General features: G+C 40.9%; 1 protein-coding gene across 10 annotated transcripts in view; it reads right to left on the reverse strand.

The window, feature by feature from the left end:
* Positions 1-22,905, reverse strand: part of ryr3 (ryanodine receptor 3) — a 93,497-nt gene extending 70,592 nt beyond the window's left edge. For 6 of the 10 annotated variants that reach the window (XM_067481079.1, XM_067481086.1, XM_067481084.1 and 3 more), the window contains exons 1-3: positions 22,719-22,905; positions 10,180-10,299; positions 4,016-4,120 (exon numbers count right to left, since the gene is read on the reverse strand). In XM_067481079.1, coding sequence (XP_067337180.1) covers positions 4,016-4,120; positions 10,180-10,299; positions 22,719-22,766 — 273 coding nt within the window. In that variant the 5' untranslated portion in view covers positions 22,767-22,905. The remainder of the gene's footprint in view (positions 1-4,015; positions 4,121-10,179; positions 10,300-22,718) is intronic. The other 4 variants (XM_067481087.1, XM_067481085.1, XM_067481083.1 and 1 more) reach the window with 1 other exon arrangement.
* Between the last annotated feature and the right edge of the window lie 1,190 nt (positions 22,906-24,095).

Here is a 24,095-nt window from a genome sequence, read left to right on the forward strand (position 1 = left end):
CTAATGTGCAAGACCAGCGCGACACCCTTATGAAAGGAGTTGAAGATCATCACGAAAATATCGATGTTAATATTATGCATTGTTTTGAATATCGATAACAGCGTCAATATGATGGAGCACGCCAGCGTTTACGGAGAATATTCGCGTGCTGTTCTGGGAACGCTTCCTTTTCAAACGTTGCATTCCCGCTAAAGAACCATTGCATCCTGTTAACACAGAGACTATATCACAACCCACTCGTGCTACGCTGGAGTGAAAAACAAACGTACCAGTATCTCTTTAGTCACTGAGAGATCAGATTTGACATCTTAAATCTAAAACAGGGGCTTATCTCAAACTTCAGAATCTAAAACTTTTAATGTATCGTTTTCTCATGCTGTGTGGGACATATACTTTCGTAATCAACCGGAAGTAATAAACCAGTAGTAAAATGATCTGGTAGTTTCAGTGCTGATCAGATGAGAAACATTAAATGCGGATGTACTCATTTATAGAGTAGCCCAAGTAAGATAGGCTTAATTACTATCCATGGCCACCCCAGATTGTTTAGTTTAATAATTAAGAGGGAAGAGCAAATAAAGTTATTTCTGTTTGGCAAATGCAGTGGATATAAAGCATTCTGATGTAACTGCATGAGCCTAAGAAAAAGTACACTTCATAAGTCATGGCTGGAAGATGCCATCTTAGACGAGAGTGGGGTAGGAGAAGACAAAGCAAATTGGTATTTTCAGCTTCTGAACACACCTGAGCCAGGTAATCAGCAGTGGGCAGTGCAGGGATAAGTGGAAAACAAGCAGGACATGACTAATTTAACTAAATGTTCATTTCATATGAATAGCTTATCTTTCACAGAATATAGGCTGAGCACAGAAAATGGCACATTAATCATTTCTTTCAAAGCTCTACTGTAGAGTAGAGATTCATGCCAAACCCATTTGCTAAGTACTCTGTGATATATTGATTCTCATGTATATAGCCAATGCACTGTCCTCCCACTCGTCTGGTTAATGAAAAATAAATGTGCATAAGTTGCCTTACATTTATTTCAGCTGTCCATAGCTGTCCATCAAAGTAGAATGGGCACCATAAAAAACAATCCTTTGAGCTTGCAAAATTCAAAACCATTGAATGACAGAATCAATAATCTTTTAATCATCTACAACAACTTTGCTCAACAGTAGTGCTTGTGAACACTCTGAAATCAAAAGGGATTTCAGGACATTTCCTCATGTCAAAACCCTTAAAATTAATTGATGTTAGAGACCAAACCCAGAGAAAACAGAGCAGCAGGCCCAAACCACAATGTGAGTTTTCTGCCAACGTGTGGGGTTTTTTTATCCTTAGTGAGATAAGTGTAAATATATATATGTATATATATACACACTTTCATAAAAAACTCTTTATGATCATGTGTAGTTGTAGTTGTACGTTTTATCAGCACAGACATTTTCGAGTGGTATATTACGACTTGAATTTATTGCATCGCATTGCAAAAGCAGAAAAGAAATGAATGCTTTAAAGCAAACGTCAAGCTGACACGATCACTTGAAAATGCTTGTGGTGGTCCTCAGAGAGGCCAGGCAAAACATTTAAACCATGTGCACACGTGACTAGACCAATGGATGGCTATTTTAAAATTGCCATAAATCAAAGTTCAAAGACAACTGTGACAAGCAAATTGATTGGGAAAAAGAATATGTTGAGCCAAAGGTGAAAGCACAATTTACTATACTGAGGGAGTTTGCTCTGACATACTGTCTTTTTATTCTGCTCAATATATAGGGAGGTGGAAACATGTAATGGTTTTTAATTAGTTTTATAAATCTGCACAATGCAGAATATGTCATATACTTATAAAATAATGGCGCACAAGGTATAAATGCAGTTGTTCAATCGAGAAATGGGCATCGCTTCAAGTGAAAGTGTCAAAAGTTAAAACCTTTCCTTGGGCCGTATATTGGTCATGCACACTGACAACATGATGGATGAGTGATGAACTGATGGACCTACCCACTTTTCATGGTCAGCACTCTAGTAACACACAAATACAAATGAAAAAGAATGGGTTACTGGGATGTATGGGAGTCAATTACACAAATCCGACAATAGAGAGAAATGGGCCCTTACTGCAGAAAAGGAAGAGGAAGGTGATTTATAAGCCTTGTTACCAGAGAATTTGTATTCTAGCCAACATCATGTTGTCTTGCCAAACAAGACCAGCCACTAATGTTGCACTGTTGAGCACAAAACCAATCTGCTACCCAGGCTAATAACAATGCAGGGCTGATTCTCCAGTGGAGAGGGCCAAGCGATACACAAAATGAGACAGTTTGAGACCGATTTGTTCCAGATGGCTATGTTGTGCATGAACATACAGGGGTAGCGAGAGTCATCCAGCACAGCACACAATTGGGCTTTTTTTCCTTTTTTTTTTTTTTTTGGTATCATGTATCTATATATCTTATGGGATTTTGTGGGAATTCATCTTGCAAATAGGGTCATAATGCTGTGCAGTGCCAGAGTTCCTCTAATTGCTACAGCTGTACTGCAAAATGAATCATGCTACCATAGCTTTGTCATCTCTGTTCCCAAGAATACTGTTGGTCTGTTGTAACTAGTGGATAATATTAAGAGTGTCCATCAATTGAGGAACTCTTTGAAAATGAACTTTGAGCACGGGCATCCAAGAGGAACAGAGATGGAAACAACAGCACCGCCAAGAAGCAGTTTCTTGTATTTGGTGGCTGGTTTGAATAAATTGAATACTATGGCAATTTCTCAATTAAGCGCTGTTTTCTCTTTGTTTTTCCCGAAAACATATTAGGAGGAAAGGCTTCAAAAATTACATAGCATATTGACCTCTCCTTCTTAAATGAACGTATACTTGAGTGCTGGGTGATGATGAGATTAAATGACACATGAAATGACTCAGAGTGCAGCTCTGTTAGAATAAGTATGAACATCTGACACGTCGGTCCACTGGAGTGCTTCATTGCCATCGGTGACGCCCTATGGCAGCCAGAGTCTGTGCCTGATCATAGATTACTTACCTGCTCTAATAAAGATGCCAAGTGGGTTGAAGGGAGCCTGGGAGGTAAAGGCTTTTTAGCACAAATCAACAGGAGTAGAGGATGAGGACACAAGAGGCTGTGGCACACTCACAGACAATTTGCCTCCTCCTTTTGACCCCTGACGACTTTTCATTATCAGAGCCTTCTGATCTCTTATTTGCAAAGCAGGAATGTGTTACAGAAAATGAAAAGAGACAGCTTCGACTTTTACAGTTCTTGGTATTAAAGTGTGTCAGAGCGTTGCTAGGCAGGTAGGTGCTGCTGCGTGTTGTAAATGCTGCTGGGGTTTTAGCAAACCCAATGACTTAATCACAACAAAAACATGTAGTCCGGAAACAATAGCTCTGTTAATAGAAGTATGTGCAAAATAATCTTACAGTTAATGAGTAAACACACAATTTACTCCTAGCAAAGTTATTTTTAGAAAATGGTTATGTTTGTGATGCCTCAAGTTGCCATAAACAATGAAATAATGCTCACATTTGAATGTTAAAATTTAAATTTATCTCGCCGATTCGTGAAACATTCTTCTCTTCGTCAAATACCAAATGTGCTTTTCTGCCATCAAACGAGACCGAGATCCAGCACTGCGGGTACGTACTGGTTATTGTCAGCAGAAAATCTGCTAACATTTACAATCAATGAACAATTAAAAACATGTCTAAACACTTCATGTTATTTTATCCGAGAGCCCCCTCAGATTTGCTGTAAAAAAAAATGCTCTGCTCTGAGAAATTTCTTTAATAAACACGCCTAAAGCTAAACGTATCGGAAGTGGGAAAGGGTTTCACTCATCAGGCTCACAGAAAGAGTTGGAGTCGAATATGATAAAGAATATGAGTATTTGATGCACATACACAAGTGATTATGCGTGTTTTTGTACAAGTGTTTATGAACATGAGAGAAAGCTGTGCAGCATCGGTGGAAAGTAAGGAAGCACTCACCCCTTCGCCGTTTTGCCCAGTGTTAGCCAGCATCTCCTGCAGGGCCCGCACTGACAGGGATTGCTCCAACACAAAGTTACAAATACAGAGGTCTGGAGGAACATACTGCAGGGTGGAAGGACAGAAGAGGACGTGCAGAGGGGGGAGAATGAGGGGATGGAGAGGAGAACAAAGGCACAGATGGAAAGAAATATTAGTTGAAAATGCAATGACAATCTGCTTTAAGCGAAATAAGCTCCTGGGTACTAAAAATGTACCAGAAGTTTTGTATCTTTGACTTTGTTTTTGCCTTTTTGTTAAAGCAGCTGCACACAACTTGCCTCATTTGGATTCCTCTTTCATTTTCAGACAAAAGTAACACACTTCACTTTAGTTTTTCATTCTAGTATCCAAGCAGTTTATCAGACTGTGTCCTTCAGGGTGTGACCTGCTGTAAATGTAAAAACATAGAACTGACATCTTTAAGGTGTTTAAATCCTAATTTATCAGATGCAACAACATACCAGCAGGGAGGATGAAGGACTAGACATTTCTTTTTGGTGCCTACAGTAGACACAGGTTTGTTTTCCGTATAGATGTTTGCAAGGATGCATCTATATGCATTTTACAGAACTGAAACTTATTTATTAACAGGAATATTCAGAGCTATAAAGTGCTGCTGATTTACTTCAACACACACACATACATCTGGTGTAATAATCAATTTACCCCCCACATATTTACTTACAGTTGAAAACTGATGTTTAAATACACTGTATAAAAACTTTTTTTTTCCTCACTGTCTGACTTTAAATCAGACTAAACATTTCCTGTTTTATGTCAGTTAGGATTAACAAAATTATTTCTATTTGCTAAATACCAGACTAATGAGAGGAGGGATTTTTTGAGATTGTTTTATTACTTTCTTTAAAGTCAGAAGTTTACATACACCTCCTTAGTATTTGGGAGCCTTTCCTTTGACCTTATTGAGTGGGGTAACACATTTTGGATATCCCTGAACAAGCTTCTCACAAAAGTTTGCTGAAATGTTTGCCTATTCCTCTTGACAGAACTAGTGTAACTGAGTCAGGTTTGTAGGCCGCCTTGCTCGTACCCACCTTTTCCACTCTACCCACAAGTCTTCTGTAGGATTAAGATCAAGGCTTTGTGATGGCCAGTCTAAAACATTGACTTCGCAGTATGCTTAGGGTCATTGTTCATTTGGAAGACCCCATTGCGCCCAAGCCTCAACTTCTAGGCTGAGATGTTGCTTCAATATTTCTACATTTCCTCATCATGACATCTATTTTGTGAAGTGCACCAGTCTCTCCTGCAGCAAAACAATCCCACAACATGATGCTGACATCCCCATACAGTTGGGATGGTGTTCTCAGGCTTGCAAGCTTCCCCCTTTTTCCTCCAAAAGGTTGAATTGTAGTTTCATCACACCACAGGACATGTCTTCAAAAATTAAGGTCTTTGTCCCTGTGTGCCTTTGCAAATCTGGCTTTTTTATGTTGCTGTTGAAGTGATGGCTTCTTCCTCGCCGAGTGGCCTCGTTTCATTGTGGATGATGACACCGTCTTATCAGCTTCATGCAGCATCTTTACAATTCTTTTCAATTCAACTTTATTTATATAGCGCGAATTCACAACAAAGTTATCTCAAGGCACTTTCAGAATAAAGTCAAGTCTATAAAGATTATAGAGAAAAAAGCCAACAATTCCCCCCTTGAGCACCAAACACGTTCATCTCTGGGACACACAACCTTTCTCCTTCATGAGCGCTATGATGGCTGGATATTCCCACGTTGTTAACTTGAGTATAAGAGTTTGAACAGGTGAATGTGGTACCTTCAGGCATCTGGAAATTCTAGCCAAGGTTGAAGCAGACTTGTGGAGGTCCACAATTTTGTCATCTTAATGTGTTATTACCTAGCGGCCGGGGATTATGGCGCAGTCAAAAGGTGTGTAGCACCCAGCAGCAGTGGCCAGTAATTAGTTTGGCTGGGCCCTTGGCCATAATAAACTTCAAACCTGTCTTCCACTTTCAAACTTTCTAACTTAACTGTATCATAACTTAATAAGGGCATGAAGATTGTCTAAAGCGAGGGTGTTAGAAATTAAAAAAGATTACTCCTAGTATATGCCCTTTGTGATGTGCTAGGTGGCACTGTTGATTAGCAATTACCTGCTGACATGACGTGAAGAACAACACTTAAACTTATTAACCATAGCCCCTTAACTACCGCAGCCTCAGATCTTTGCCTCGATATTTGAGGAAATGCAAAACACTAAATGTCCTAGTTGTTACCAGTAGCCAACTTCAAACCACATCCATCACTCTTCATCCCTCCCCAGCACAAAGGAGGATACGAAATTATTTAAGATGTTGGGTGGCTGCCCTGTCTTAGTAAGACACCCAGCTGACCCCTGACCTCTGCAGTCGAGTCAGAAATGCGAGCGGGGGTGGTTGCTGGGTGATAATGAGAATGGCCAGCTCTGTAACTCAACACAAACATGCGTGGGAACCTCCAACACACAAATGATGACCACCGAGAACTCGATTATTTAATTGCATTTTGGCTAAGGATGTTGCTAGTGATAAGAAATCCAAGAAATCCAGTGGAACAACACCTTCGCAGTGAGCCGGCAGTTATCTATTGTACTTATCTCACCTCAAAAACTTACCTGGGTCAGCTGAAAATTCACTTTTATGTTCATAAGGCTACAATATGACACTGTGCAGCTACAGATGACCTTCCACAGTGATAACTTGCAAGCTGTTGCAGACCTTACACCTCTTACAAATATTCACTCCCACTTATCATACTACTTCTTCCAGGGTTGGGCAGACAGGTCTTCTGTTCCCACATACAGCAGAATGTTCACTATGTCTCAGCAGCTGCAGTGACCTTTACAAAAGTCACATTTTCCCACATTTCACAGGAGCCGTCATTTATTAGAACAATATAAACTATAAATGGGATACAATGATCCTTTAAACTATAAAAACATGCTATTTTAGATTACTAAAAAAACCAATCAAATTAATTTGTCCATCTTCTCAAGGACTATTGTAAATTTTGATAACTCCCTTTTTATTTGCTGTCAAAAGACCCTCCCCAATTTCTAACGGGCTTGGACTGGCACTGCACAGTTGGGGATGGGAATGGGCTTTTCAGTGTGTTGCCCAGGGACACTTTAACATATAGCCAGAGCTGGGGATCGAACCACTGACCCTGCTCTGTAGACGACTGCCTTACCAACTAAGCTACACCCGCCCCCTTTGCTGCTGCTGAAAATAACCCAACATAAATGCACCTTTTTCACCTATTTACCTAATTTTACAAAAAAAAAAAACACATCTAAAAAAGGAGTGTTATAGGCCTAAATGTTTAGTCTCTTCCTCTTGTTGTGGTGATGATATACAATAAAGTAAGTGTCTGCCAAATGACTAAAAGTAATATATGACAATGTGAAAATTCAAAATAGTCTTTAGAGCTGTGAAACACACACAGAGGGATAAACAAATCAAAAATTTTTAAACTAAAGCAATTACGTGGCTACAAATTTGAAAATTAATGAAATATTTCCTCCATATGTCACACGATCTGGCCCTCAGTTCCACTTCCTGCCCTGCACTTTTACTTTATAGCCTCGTCAGTATAAACTAGAGACTTGTCAGTCTTTATACAAAACGTGACACCACAACATGTTGCCTGTATTTATTTTTTAACCTTCACCTAAATCAAAAGTTTGGACTTTTGGCATGATGCCATTGACTCTTTGAGTCAGTTGGTTCCAGTTTACAGGGAGAACCATTGCTGAAAAAACCGTTCTGAACAAAACGGCTTTGTTCCCATCGTTGTTCTGCCATGTTGGCATGTTGTTGAGGAGATGAAGCAGTTCCAATGTTGTTTTTCGAGTTACTGACAAGATTTGCTAATCACAGATGCTTGATCCACATCCAACTTGTCGCTGAACTGCTTCCAAATGACAGAGGAAGCTCTTTATTTTTTTTTAATGAATCAACTCCTCCAACGTCTGAGCTTAGCCATCGACCACACTTGTTGTGTTCGCAGGCTTAAATGAGACCGTTACAGTGCGGATGCAAATATGTTGTCATCATCATGCAGCTATATCATCACTATCATGACAAATTCTCACACATGAGGAGGAATTATCACAATTTTCCACTACGCTTCTCATGGGATAATCTGGGGAGTAAACAGAAATATTGCCACTCTGCCAACTCACCATGTGAGGTGTTTCTGTCATGTATTTTAAATAAGGTATTGTGTTCTCAAGCAGGAATGATGGTCTGATCATAATGGAAAGTTGCATTGTATCCTATATATCTGTAACAGTACAACATTGAATTTAAACTATGTCTCCGACCTGTTTCACCTCAGCCTTATTATTCTCTCCTCCAACAGCAGCAGGCAGCCAGCCTCCATTAGAGTCTTGGAAATGAGGTGTCAACACCTGAGATCTGACAGCAGAGGACAGCCCTTCACCCCCACCCGTGCCAAACCACAGCCACTACTCGACACTCAGCCATTTTTCACACCCAAGGAGACCTGAAAGCATCATCACTGGTACCAAGGTGAGAGGAGAGATGTGTTTGTTACAGGCTGCAACAGTTCCATGGATACTTTAACATCCTAAAATTGTAATCGTGTTATTGCCCTGAGAACTAATTGAATCAGGCATAACGTCATATGAATAGCTGAGTGTAACTCATAAGGGGAAATTTCTATGACAGCAAAGTGATCAAACAAAAAATATACATGCTATATTTCAGTCCCTTCAAGATTTTTGGGGCCTTTTGTGATGATTGCAGCCTAAAATGCCTGTTTTTTAAAAGTGTGATGCATATTGCAATGCTTTTATGATGTTTTAAATTGTTAGCTCACGCGGACTTCACAGAGAATTGGTTAAATTAATTGTTGCGATCGCAACATTGCAAATTCCTGGAAGGACTGATATTTGTTATTGTTGTGCGCCGGGCTCCACGACCAACCTCTGGGATGCACCAGTGAAGAAACGAGTGCTGTCTGTCTCTAACTGACCCCATAAACTGTCAGCTTGTTGGGACTCTGGCCAAGCTGGAAGCATCACAGCTGGCAACGGAACCTGTGTGGGTGTTTTTTTTCCTCAGCACCACCAAGGCACTTATTTTGAGAGAGTTTTTATTCATTTAGCTGAAGCTCGCACTATAGGGCATTTTCTAATTCACTCCTGTTATTTGACAGGAAAGCTCATCTCAGTATAAGTGAGCGGAAGGCAAAGAGGATAAACAGAAGGCTTTAAGTGAATTTGATGTTTGGATTTAAAGTAAACTATTAGTGTGGACGTAACATCATTTTGTATATATTTATCCATGCAGAAGAGCTTTTTTTTGTTTTCAAATAAGGAAAAGCCCTAATAAAAATCCTTGAATGAGATTCAATAGCTGTTCAATGGGATTATCAAATATGAAAGAGATACATGTACAAACAGAGCTTCAACTTTTTGTGTTGTTACACTTTTTTAGAATTAACATTGTCCTCTAGACTCAAAAAGCTTATCTTAAACTTGTTTTCAAAATTAAATGTCAGACTATCTGGGCCAGTTTAAATATAAGTAAGCTGCACTCAGTTAATTACATTTCAGGAATGTCTCTGCGGGATGTGATATTAGCCACTGCAAATCCTCTTTTCATCTTCTCATCAAGAAAGCGGATTTTCTTTTATGAGCCTGGTGGGTGTCCAACAACTAAGATTACCTGCAGTTGCCAAGCAAAGATGAATACGACACAATTGTGACTCATGTAACGTAAGAAAATATTATACACCGTGATTTATATGAACAAAACTAAAAAAAAAAGGCACAGAGCTGGGTGTATCCTGATTACAAGTGATGAACAGAGAAAGAGGTAAAACGATGGATTAAGGGTTGGAATAGGCCAAAGTAAAGGGTTTGCTAAAGAAATGTTTAAATGTTTCCTAAAACGTAAGACTAAACACATCAACTAATAACTAAATGTGAAGACGGATGGTTGAAAGGTATCAAACTAAAGAGCTGCTCTAACATAAGGGCCGTTTACTTTGTCGCTGCCATAGAGGCACTGTGCAAAACTTCCACTGGACTTTCCATTTCTCCATAATATCTACAGCAGCCAAAGCCACGTGCCATCCTCACCTTTGCTTCAGATGTGGATTCCAGGTAACAGAGGCGGTTTCCAAGTCCCTCAGCAGCCAGGCAGAACTTGCGGTGCTCCTTCTGGATGGTGGCCACACACTGGAGCACCACCTCGTCATCCTGCCAAAAGGAGAGAGGAGGGTTAAAGCCAAGAATGTTCGACAGTGACCTATCCAAAATGAACAAGACAGGACAACCACAATGGAATCTATAAATGCTGCCCTTTGTTGCTCTTTATGCCTCCGTGAGGTGGAGTCCAAACACACAGATACACCGCAGTTCAGGTTTTGGAACTAGCAGCCAGATATGCACCTTTGACTTTACAGGAGTTTATTGTTGCCAGCAAAACTGTGCTAGAGATTAGAAATAAAAGTTGCGTTAATTGTAAAAACCCTTGACTTTGTGTTACAGGGTGGAGGCTGAAAAAAATCAATAATCACATTTTATTTTGAAAGAGCCCAAAAGCAGCATGAACCATCAGAGCAGATACCGAGGCAGAAGTGCAACAAGATGGAAAATGGAACTGTTCTAGAAATTAAATTAAAAGAAGCCCATTATGACTAAAATGTTAGTGCAGATTAAGTATAAAGGAAAAAAGCAGCAACAGAAAAAGATGAAGAATATATGAATCAATAGCAGTCAGGACAAATCCGCTTCTAGAAATATCATTTCTAAACCTGTTAACCATGCTTCAGTATGTCCGTGGCACAGAGGAAGAGATGAATTCAATCAGCACAGCCAAAAAATGAACATCTGTATCTGTCATCGTGGACATGGTCAGGCTGTACACACACACAGACTCACACTGACACACACACACACGCCATCTCCTGCCATCTCTCGTCCCACGCTAATCTGAGTTGATGGTTACCATGGTTCTTGCTCCCACCTCCTGCGCAGCAGTATTAGTTCATTGGATTTAGATACAGGCTGTACAGCACCCACAGACTCAGGAGGCCAGATAACAGAGCCAGACTGAACAACAACAACAACAACGATGGCGGCGCAACACTCCGATAGTAAAACATTAGCTGTGACGATAGTTAAAATCTCTGTGTGACTAAAATAACTTCAGAGGTTTTACATTCTGTAGTCCTGAATTTACAAAACAAGTACATTGTGGTTCTAGTTGCAATTTTACACAGCTGTGTAGAGGCCATATGGGGAAACAAATTAGAAAACAGGATAAGTACATTTTTAGTTTTATGGGAACTATGACATTTTTGTGTATTTTCAGAAGATGTCAAAGTTCATACAGACATTTTAAGAGGAGTAAAGATTATGTCATCATGTGTCGGTGTGGCACCATAAGTTTGATTCCCTATTTATCTGGTTTCTAAATGTGGGAGGTGTTGATAGCAAATAATTAACTATGCAGTAGAAAGCGGTTCTATTAAAATGTTACACTAAGAATCATTAACTAAAGGCTACAATACAGGTCACCTACGTGGCTCATGTCATATGGTAGCAGTTGTTCTGTCTCTAGACAAAGACAAATGTTCACAGCTTCCTAACAGATGAAGCAGTTTCTTAGTTAAGCACATGATTAATCACATCCTACAGAAACAGGGCCTACAAATAAATGGATTCATAAACAAGGTTTGAAAGTGCATTGAATAATTTAAACAGCAGCTAATTAGCACAGAAGTGGATTAGAGTAGCCCCAGCAATGAAACAAAGCCCTGGCCATGATCAGCAAGCTTATGAAAGATGTAGTATATTTTGATCAGTTTATGTTATTATTAAAAAGAAAAAAAAACTAAATCAAAAAAATCATTTTTCACAAGTGAAGTGAAAAACACTGGAGTTAAATGTCACACGGAAGTTTCTGAGGGGCCACGCTGGCAAAAGAGTCCATACCTCGAGGGCTTTAAATACCCAACTTTGGATGTCAGGGAGGTGATTACTGATGGAGGAAGCACTGGTGTTGGCGCCAAATCACTCCCGCCCGGTAGTTGGTTGATGGAGGAAACACAGCTTGTTGTTTCAGGCTACAGATAAGGAAGCTCAGTGTGGCCACAGGATAACTGAAGACTAGTCTCCTCTGAAAAATCGGGTCAATAAACCTCTTTCTTTTCAGCTGTTTGGAATAGTGGTGGCTCTGTGAAACCAAGCAGCCCCGGCCACTGCTAACAGCATGATGTCCTTCCATGTGTATGTACTGTGCATTAGCATCCTGATCAGAAAGACATTAAATAATCGCTATGTGAGTGTGTGTGTGAATGGGAATCAACATTGTAAAGCGCTTTGGATAAAAAGCGCTATATAAGCAGGCATTTATCAAAAACAAATATTTTTAAAAAATGTATTAGTTCATGCAAATGTTGTGAGAACAGGATTCTTACTTAGGGGTCAAGGTTCTGTGAGGGGGAGTAACCCTTTAAGACCACTGTACAAATCAAATGGAAACTACCTGCCTATTCAGGTAGACTTTCAACTAAATGGGTAACATCACTGAAGTTTTGATAGTGCAGCTACAGAACCAGAAGTGGTCAAAGCTGCACTGGGATCAAAGTGGCAAGACTTAGGCTGGATGCCATTCGGTCATCTGAGCAGTGTGAGGCAATGGGAGGAAGAGCAGAATGGATGATAATGCCAACATTGTTATAAATAAATACAGCCACAGGTGATGCTATTTATGTTTCATGTCAAGACTGTGTACATAGTGGAAGTCTCTCTCAAAAAAAAATCAAAAATCTTGATACCAAGCCAGAGAATCTGGTGAGTCGGAGGCAAAGTGATCCTCACAGCAGCAGCGTGACCATCTGCTAGAAAGCTAAAAAGCAGCATCAGTACTATGTATAGGGCCCTGGCCTGCAGCAGGAGGTGGTAAAGTGAGTGTTGGGTGGCTGTTTTACCCAGCTCCCAAGAGTGGAGAGGGAACATGACCCTGTCCTCTTCCAACCCCACTCCACCCCTGACCACTGCCCCTCAGTGGGCCTCTGGATTCGACAGGCCCCGCGCTCCACTCTAAGCAACAAAGAACGTTTTCCACTGGAGTTTAGGGTTTTTCCCTCAACAACCACTTCTCAGCCGGATGGTGCTGCTCCCCAAATGACCCCCAGCGTTTCCCCACTCAGGCTTCCCTTCTTTTCCCTCCATTTCGTCCTCTGACGCCTCTGCGAGCCTCGACAGGCAGCGACAGGTGCTCTAACGTGTGGGGTGTTCGATGCATCCACCAGCCGAAACCCGAGAGCTCCCGCTGCTGCGGCGTGCCAAATAAACTCACAACTCGCCCACCACCGCCACCAATGTGAACTTGAGAAAAGGTGAATCTGTTCAATCCCTCAGCGCTGCTATTTTGACACACACGATCTGCACATGCTCAGTGTGGATCAACAAGCAGGCTGTGGGAAGGAAGAAGGTTCACGAGGTTAAAAACTGAGCAGAAAGGAGAAAATTCCTGCACCTTTTACTCCTTGTTCACACTGTCTCAGTGTGCAGTGTGTCTAAAGTGCTCTGACTGCTCGAGGGTCGTGTTTCCTCATAAACGTCAGTCAGGGTGCTAAGTACAGGTTGAGCTACATTTGTTTTTAGTGAAGCTTAACTAACAGATTGGAGAGCAAAGTAGGAACCGTGTAGATGTGTGATAATGACAACCTGGCAAGCAGGATAAGCGGATTGTCTTTCAGAGCCTAAAAAATCTTTACATTCATGAGTGATCTTTTCCCCATAACCACCTAAAATATTAATAATGAAGATATTATTCAACTGTGCCAATCTTATGTGAAATGTTTAGCTCCACAGGCATATTTCAAAACTCAAACTGCCTTGGAAATAATAGAGAAATAATCTTAAATGAGACCTAATGGTCAAAGTGTACAACATCTGGCTCCAGCTGCAGCTTCATAAAGGACACAATAGAACGTTCAAGACAACCCTGTCTGACTATCTGGATCTTGTTTTAGTAGCTCGTAAAACTGCATTAAACCTCGATCACATTGTTCCAAAGTATTTGTTGAGAAGAACAGGAGTCACTAGTCCCATGAAAAGTACAAAGGTTCCAGAAGTACACAAACGCAGTACTCAAGTAAACGTGCAGGCATTAAAAGTAGCCCAAAACAGCAATACTTCTATTCCTTAATGAGGATGAAGTAATTAGTACATGCTCTAAAATATACTATAAGCACAAAAGTACTGATTTATCTGGGCAATAATCTGACTGATTTATTTATTTAAAAAACACGTATTTTAAAAGATGTGAAAAACTCTAAAATGTTCAGGCTTATTAAGTTTACTTTATGTACAGATTTAAAGAGAGAACTACTTCAAAATCCAGCTTTTTAAAAATGTCACTTCTATTCAGAAAATGACTTAAAAGCAATAAAAGAGCAAATGCTGAGGGCTACACGGTGAAACCCACTGTTTCCTAGGGCTTGCTTTTGTTGGGTTCTCTCTATACATCTTTATAGTCTTGACTTTATTCTGTAAAGTGCCTTGAGATGACTTTGTTGTGAATTGGCGCTATATAAATAAAGTTGAATTCAATTGAAAGTGCAATTCTTGAGTGAATGTTCTTTGTTACCTCCCAACTCCAGAAAAGTACAAGCAGATATAAATCTGTTATTAAACTGCCAGTAAGCCATTAAATTACACTCAGAGATGTATTTGCTTTCAGTGGACAGAGATGTGTTCACTTGGGTCGAAACCTCCTCTGCTCAATAACTCACTTTAAGGAGTAGCTGTAATATTCCCACTGGGTTATGTTTCAAAGCATTTTCTACTAAAAACAGACAGCTTTCACTTATAAGTTAATCAGATGTTGGCACACCGTGACTCATATCTCAGCACAAAACAACTACACTGCTTTCACACCACATACAGTACACGTCACTGAGACGCACATGTGATGATGACATTAAAGTCCGATTACACTTTAGAGGCTGCTCAGTTACAAAAACACTGCAGGATGCTGTTCACCACTGAACATTCATACACTCCTGTACAGTGCTCTAACAGCACTGATATTTTTTTTATTTTTTTTGCAGGTGATCTTAGCCTCAGAAGATGTTATCTTACTAAATATCTTAAATCACGCTTCCGATATTTAGTATCTGACCTCAGGAGTTGCACACAGATTGTCATTAAAGATGTGTTTAATATGCTGTCACTGTCACGGGTGCAGACATGTGCACGTGTAATCAAGTGTGTGTGCCTATCTGAGACATCGTGGGTCAAAATGAATAATGCACCTCACATCTGAGCTCTGTATTACCTTAAAAATAAACCAAAATTCCACAGTCAAGCAAGTTTTGCCCATCAGTAAGCTGCCATGGATCATAGCCTCCAAGATTTATGTGGTGTTCCTATAACAAATTAGATTTTCTTGGCTTAGTTTGCATGCATATTGCTTTAAGCAGCCTCCATGCGTGCGAGGCAGAGCCGTCCACTTGGGAAGAAGCACTGAGAAATGAGCGAGGCCTTTCGGTCAGGGGCGAAGCGGCAGTCCCTTTAAAGCCCATCATCCTGTCTCATGGGACAGAGTGGACACACGGTGGGGAGGTGTCTGTGAATTGTGTCTGTGACGTAAGAGAGAGTGAAAGAAAGTGGAACAATCAGCCGTGACATTCACCTCAATCTGTGGAAACTTCCCTCTCTCCCCTCTGCTGCAAAGTCCTCTCAAGACAGAAATCTGATAAGGCTTGGAATATATTTCATAGAGGACTATTTTTTATTCCCCAGACAGACTGAGTCACTACACGTCAATTCAGAATGGGATACAAGATAAATTCAATGAGCGTTAAGTGTTTTGCTGTACATCAGTTGCAAGGCAAACCTCCCTGGCTCACTACAGGGGCTGGATGAAGATTGCTGATCCATCAAGCTAAAAGATGTCATCTCCGCCATGATGGCTGCACACAGCAAACGGAAAGTGGTGTTTCTAGGAGGTTAGTGGTTCTTAGTGAAAAAAAAAAAACAGTACTCGCAAAATGTTGGCGTGGACGTGATTGACTGCTTAATACCACCTCATTATCAATGTGAAGTAATATGTTTCTGCAGCAGGCCAGCGCTAAAAGAAAGCGGATGCGGCACTTACATTTCCCAGAGGGATATAAACCTCCCTCAACGAATGTTAATAAAGCTCATAACTTCTGATTATATAAATAAGCAACCGTTTGCTCTTTCCTCTTTAAACATTTTTGTATTGTGTTAAAAAAACACGGCAGATCTGTTGCACTGTGTAGGTGTTTGATTACCATCAGTCAAATCTGATCAAACAACCCACCAATTCTCATTAGAGTTTAATGCAAATTGGTGTAGATTTTAATAAAACTATGTTCAAACATGTGAGAAAGCCGGAGAAAACAAGAAAAACGGAAATGTGGATTCACGAAGGGCTTCAATATTTATAGATTAAACATGGCTTTCAAAGTAAATTAATAAAGGCTAAAATGGCAACTGTTTTCCAGGACGAAAACAAAAATCACAACGGCCAATGAGCTGACAAGCGGAGCCATGTTGGCATTAACTGCAAATAAACGGAGTGACCTGAGCGACACTCCGAATGCTAAGAAGCTCACTGTCTGCACCTTTATCAGTCCTCAGTTGATTAATGAAGCTAATTATTTGGGTTGTGACTCCATTCACGCTGCTGCTGCTGCTGCTGCTGCTGCTGCTGCACAGTATTTCCTGCTGAAACTAAAAGATCAATGCGCTGCAGGTACATGTTACATTCATGTGCATTAAGGGTTGTAACGTTAAACTTTATGAACACTGTTAAATGATATTGTTGATCGAGTGCATTTACAGCCAAAAATTTAAACGAGCTATTGACTTTGCTCATGTTTGTGGATGAAATCACATTGTTGTAACTTGGCAAAAAACACGCCACAGCCACATTGTAACGAGTTCTGTCACATTAAACTGTAGAAGGCCTGCAGACAGGTAAAGGCTACACACTGGCTGACACACTGGAGCCTCGTCGCACCTTCCTCATAATTTATTGGCCTTTCATAAGTTTTACAATGCCAATTCAAGGTTGCAGATCCAGAATAATACAAAGCTGACAGAGTCTTTTTCGGAAAACAAATGAGAACCAAGTGGCATCTTCTTGACCGTCTCTCCAGGAACAAGCAATCAGAGGTAAGTAAATACCTCATGCTTAATATTTTATTGTGCTCAAATTAATTTCAACTTCATGTTGATCTTGGAATAAAATGAAATGTTCAGTATTTACTTCCATGTTCTCACATCTTTATATTAATGCGTTCTAATTGTAAAAGAGCTCATCCCACATTAAATGTTTAAACATCTAATGTGGGAAATGTCAGCTCAGCCCATCAATTAGCCTGTTATTTGGCTGAACGGGGCCCCGCCGGCAAACCCCCCACATCTTATTAACAAATGAAAAGCACTAAAGCACGTCGGTGATGGTGGACCCTGCCACCTTTACGTCAAAGCTGTAAATGATGGAGATGGCAGTGGCCTGGTTTTCCTTCAGTGCTGATGACTGAAAGAGTCAAAGCTGCCAGGATGTTCCATCAATACAGAGGAAATCCCTCCCATCCAACTTCCATCTAGCTGAGGGAGGTGGACACAACACTCCCCATGGGTCCAATACAGTAAATGCATACTGAAATAAAGTCTCGGTGACTCGGACTATAGTATAGATTTCATTTAGAGTAGGAAATTGCGAGCCCACTGTGCCCCTTTTCATAGTTCGAGGTTGTGTCTGCACGGAGACAACATAGTTGAGATATCTGTGAGGAACAAGGTCTACTCTGGAGGATGCCACTGGACCCCCTTAGCCAACTTTTGGTCAGACTGAAGTTGCTGTTTGGATGAGTAGTGAAACCAAGAAGAAAGAAGTCCAGTTGACCTGATCCGACCTTTGGATAAACCATCGGATCTCAAACCTGGCTCTCAGGGACCCCTGCTCTGGATGTCTTCGAACTAAGCCAGCATCACCCCCGGCTGAGGGCCTGGATCAGGTGTGTTAAGTCAATCAGAAGCTGGAACATACCATCTTGAGTGAGGAAAGACAAAGTGAATTGGTATCTCACTATTAAAATTACTACCAGTACTACTACTGCAAATAAAATGCATCCATTCTTCTTCTTTTTTTAATTATTATTTTTCTTCTTCTTATTATTATTATTATTATTATTATAATATTTTCCTTCCTCTTCTCCTTCTTGTTATTCTTCTTCTTCTACCAGGATTGCTGGCGGGGAGTGTAGGGATGCCATTTTCATTTTAACATGCAGCATTACTCTTTTGCTTGTAGAACTCATTAGTTCCTTTTTTAAAAATTGTTTTTTGTCTTAACATTCATGTGACTGCACAATGTCTGTTTATGTAGCTAGTTAGCCGAGTTCGTAATTTCTGCCAAATCAAATTAAGCCAGCAGTCACTATGTGAAGGCTGCTTTTGTGTTCTTCCGTCTGAAATGTGACTTTTAAAAATCATTGAATATTCGTTAGCGTAGCACATTACTGTGAACTACACATGTGCTATGCAAGGAGTCAAAGACTGACACAGGAGCTAAACATTATAAAAGTGTTGTTTTTATTTGGGATTTTTACAACAGGCCATAAAAGTATTCCGGTTTGCGTTGTCCAGGTGAGATACTCCACGCTTTAGAAAACCAGGTGAATTGAGGCTTGCAGTCCACCAGTAGCCTCTCTGGGCTTATTTGGAGGTTATGTTGTTCTTGAAGCCCTCTGCATACCAAGGCCAGGACTCTTGGGGTTTAAATTTAGCCTTTTTAAAGATGATGCCACCACAGCACATACATCTCTGCTTCCCTGGCACCAAACCACATCAGCCACAGCTCTTCGGTTGGGGCAGTACAAGACCAGCGACACTTCAACACCATTTTTATAGGCACAAACGTGCATATAGAAATCAGATGCTTGATACCACACGGCAAAAACCATATAAAACAAATGTGATACAATTTGATAGATTTCTACAGTGCTTGGCAGTGACAGGTGTGATTATCAATCCTTTTTTTTCCCTCCCAAATGTGTTGCTTTTGTTTTGACAGTCAAAAAATCACTTGGGGTGGTGTTATTGATGATCACAGGCCTAATGTGTAGCTGGACAGACTGGGTGAATAATTTGACACTGTTTGGAAACTGGTCAAAATAGAGTTATTAAAAAAAAAAAAAACTTTCAGACTCTATGTTCACGATGGTATAATGTTGTGGTACTGTAATGAAATGTTAGAAATCAGACTGGTATTTCTTAATGCATAACCCTGTTTGGCTGTTTCTACTAGTTCATATTTTCCACTAGTTTCTACTTGTTCATATTTTAAATCGGTACATTTTTACTCATAATCTTTGTGGAAGGAGTTTTACAATGAGGCTACATTTACATTACAGTTATAATTTGGACTTTTTTTCAGTCAGACCTGATCATGTTGACAGGTCACATTAAGTGTTGCAAGTCATATGTGTTTATTATTATTATTATTATTATTATTATTATTATTATTCATTTAAACACATTGAGGGTTGTATGTTGTCTTTAAACTGTGTTCTATGCCACACTGGGCCACTGGCGTCTGCCATGAAACCAAACACATGGGCCTGAGCATTCTGACGGCGGCTGCACTGCCAGAGACTGAATATGGCTGTAATTTAGGACAACATATGAAAAATAACCTAGATCTGATTTGAAAAATAAATAAAAGATTTGTTTACACTTTCATAACAAAACCAGACTTGAATCACCGGTAGACATTTGGGCCCCTTCAACATGTAATGTGAACACAGCCCAAGGATAAAGTGTTGTGGGAAATGTAATGCTAACTTAACACCCCCCACCGCCCCCATGAAGTTAGTCTAGTGAAGAACATATACATAAATGTGGACAGCCACAAATCATATTTATTTGTTCTCACTGCTCCTTTGGTTTTTTTAAAAAGCAAAAACGTCCTTCATCCTTCTACAGCAACATGTACACAGCTTCAATATGCAGAGAGATCCAAAGCTTGACACACCGTTCAATGCTCTGCACGTTTATTCCACTCACACAGAAGCTGCAGTTAGCACACAGACTTCCCATCACACTGCCCTTAACAGGCCGAGGTTCTTGCATAAATTAAAGCGAAACACATGTCGTTTTAAATCGACAGCATCGCACGTTCACTGACAAACCCCAGCGGTACAGAAGGAAATACTATGATGTTCTCTTTTGTACATGTGCACTAAGGGATGACAACAAACCAGCCCGAACTGGATCTTAATAATGAGCTGAATTTTTATTTTTTATATATGATTGAGTGTTGGTGTTAAATTTAAACCTGTGCATCTCCAATATCAGAAGAGAGAGAACGCTTCACTGTGGGAGTATAAAGTTACAGCGAGGGCTGCTGTCTTTATCTTGCGGTAGAGGGGAATTCCACCCCCCCACACCACCACCCCTCCCCCCCTATAAGCTACATTTCATGTGTGTTTTCTTTGACACACAGAAAGTCTCATCTGTGCCTGCTTTCCCAGCACATCAACAGCAAGGCGAGACTGCATCTGTGCGGCAAGTGAATCACATCGTCTGAGCCACCTTCACTCCGACCTCCACAAAAGACATGCTACTCGTACACAGGCTTATTTCATAATGCCCGACAGATTGTAAAGTGGTGTATTTCAATTAGCACTCTTATTTTAGGGCTTCCTGTGAGGGCATGTTTCCCCCTCACCACTGAGGGTGGAAAACACATCGGGGAAAGCCCCCCCCCACACACACACACATACACACACACCAACTCCTCCCTCTGGAATCGCTGTTGTCATCAGATAACCAGGATGCCACTGTGACAGAAGAATCTGAGAGGCATGGGTCAGCATCTCACGGCCATCACAAACGGGAGGAGCTGTTAAGTACAAGGGTCCGTTTGCCTCTGACAACCAGTTAAGCCTTGGAGGGCTTCCGTACAGATTGACAATACTGCGAGAGCACACTGATACACCAGAGTCTGGGGAGCCACTTAGCACGAACAGATGTTTTCAAAAGATGATGGTGTTCACAAGGCCACTATGGAAGAAGCTATCACGCTGAATATGGTAATGTTTTAAAAAGATGCTAAATGGCCACAGAGAGAGATTTTTTTTTTCAAAGTAATGATGAAATAAGAACACAAATAGGCAGAAAGATGGAAGTTTACCAAACACACACAGAAACCAGATAAAATAAAAATCGCTAAAAACTGTCATAAAACGCCAGAAGATGATCAAAAAAACTAAGCTACATTGAGAGGGTGGAGGATCTTGTGGGGGCCCATTTTTAATCATAACACATCTACAATTACACAAAGTAATTTTACTAATTACAGTCACTTTTGCTTCAATAGTGAGCTTTTTGTCTCTTACCAAGCCACAGAAGTGGTGCACATAACTAAACAGCCCTGGTTATTGTTCATTTCGCCATTAAACAAAAAGGTCACAACACTCCTGAAACTTGCCATGTAATCAATCCCCTACAGGGCGGCTTCGCTGAATTTTAACTTGGTGGTAAACTTCCTGTCTGCCTTCTCTATTTTAAAATATCTCTTTGCTTCCAGCTGAGGAAGAGGTTTTCAGTACAAATCATGTCCTAATTGTGTACTTCCTCCTCCAGATTACATCATCTGAACGAAAAAAACAACAACTTTTTTTTCCCCATTAAGAAACAGGAAGATCTTTAATGGGGAGTTTCGTGAGATTCTGTTGAATTCCTTCCAAACTAGAATCAAAGGAAGCAAGTTGAACCCTTAAACAGTGGTTTGCTGTTATTTTTGCCGAGGTTACTCCATTACCAAGGTGCCTAACAGCAGAACAGTCTCTCTGCAGTGCAGGTGTCTTGAAATGAACGGGAACCATTTGATGCACGGAGAAAGCAAATGTAAAAGCATGGTTCACAAAACAGATCTCCACCAACAAAGTCTCAGTGAAACTGCTGGTCTAACACTACAAAGTCACACAAAACTTCCTCAATTCCACCTCTCAGATCATGAAAGTGTAGCCCACGTCTCCCCCAGGAGACAAAGGTTTCATGCTCCTCCAGCTACCTGAGGCAGAAATGAGCGTCATTGCTCTTCGTGCAACACCTGGGCCACACAGCTTCGTGAGGCGGGAGAGGAGAATGTAATTCCCAGCACACAAGCTGTCATATCGTTTACCGGGCGAACGGCTGTGCAGAACCACCGTAAGCAATCTGCGTCAAACCACGAAAATAGTAATGGCAGAGGGCGGCTCGCGTGCGAGCGCAACTCTGAGCCGCGCTGAAACTCTTCGCACCCATAAAAAGCAACAAATACCTGTGGATGGTTTGGTTCACAGGAGGCGTTTTTGCACAACAAAGTCCCAAAGCTGTGGAGCGTGGACAGCGACAGGGGGGCATATGTTGTGTAAAATGGCACGAGGGCGTTTCAAACTTCCAAACAACCCCAACAACAACAACAACAACAACAAAATAAATACCGCAGAATCAATTTAACCACTGATGATGCATTTTTCAATAATCGAAGTCCGATCGGTGATTAGCGGAGGAACGAGCTGAACGCGTTATTTGGAAGTGCTGCTGTGAAACACACCGATCACATTATCTTTACTTACAGTTCTCAAGAACTGGATCTCATCTTCCCCTTCTCCGCCCTCAGCCATGGCTGTGAAGGAGCCTGCTCAGACTGTGGGAGCCACCACTGACTGCCGGCAGAAACGCGATGCTGTGCCTCTCAAGCCGATATTAGCATAGAGCTCATCCACAGCCATATAGGGCAACCCGACCGAGCACCCCCTCACCTCACACCTTCCTCCTCCTCCTCCTCTCCTCTCTTCTCTTCTCCCACCTACCACCAACACCCGCCCTTCTTCCCCCTCCTCCCTGCGCCCCGACGCTAGTAGCAGTGCGGACCAGAGGGCGGACAGAGTCGGGGCATCAACGGTCGAGCTCCTGGTGGAGCCGGTGGTGCTGGTGCTGGGGATGCAGGCAGCTGCAGCTCTGATGATGGGTGATGGTGGTCGGAAGCTAAAATGCTGCAAATGTGAGAATGTTTGCGGCTGAGGTCCCTTTGCCAGTTGAGTCAGCAGTTTTAAAGAGTCCCTGTCTGACGCATGCATGTGATGTTCTGAATGGTTCTGTGTGCACCCACAGCGCACTCCACCCATCCTCCCGATGCGCGCTCATTCCTGACACTTCACAGGGTGCGAAACTGGGCACAGATGTGTTGGTTCACATAGATCAGCTAAGATTTTAACGTTAACCAGAAGAAACAACTTGTACTTTGTCATATGACAGGGATCTTGTGATAAAACGTGCTGATTGTTTTCTTACTTGTTGCCTATTAAGCACTGTGACTTATCATTTCCATTTATGTACACGCTGCTTTATCCTGCCATTTTGGTTCAAAGCTCATTTTTTGAAAATGAGCTTTTTGTACCATCAGTTTCTATTTTCTGTCGAATGATTTTAATTATTCGACTGGAAACAGAAAGTCAAGGTAATTCCTCTATGAATCATTCTTCTGCCATAAACCCCCCCCCCAAAAAAAACTAAAATAAACTTCTTTTAATTGGTTGATAATTTGGTGATCATTATATTAGTATCTGGGTTTAGCAACAACTTAAGTTGGACACTGATGAGTGACCTCCTCTACCTGTGCATGTTTTTAAAAATGGTAATAAGCTGCAAAACATTTAGGGTCACATTTATAACTAATAATATTAGGATTGTGCTGAGCTCTACAATTTCTATTCTACTCTTTACCTTAATAAAAATATTAATATCCATATAGACACAGTATATGGTGGCTTTGCAAAACAGCTGCTTTCAGTAGTACAAGATGTATTTAGATCCTTTGCCTTTGAAGTTAAAGTTCCAAAATCGCAATTTCAAAAGAGCCCACATCAAATGGAGGTCATCCATTCAAAATCCTTTATAAGTATGTAAATATTATCAGCAAGATCTCATTTAAAAGGTTGAAGTAAAGGTCT

This window comes from Channa argus, chromosome 17 (assembly GCF_033026475.1).
Source record: "Channa argus isolate prfri chromosome 17, Channa argus male v1.0, whole genome shotgun sequence".
Taxonomy (NCBI): Eukaryota; Metazoa; Chordata; class Actinopteri; order Anabantiformes; family Channidae; genus Channa; species Channa argus.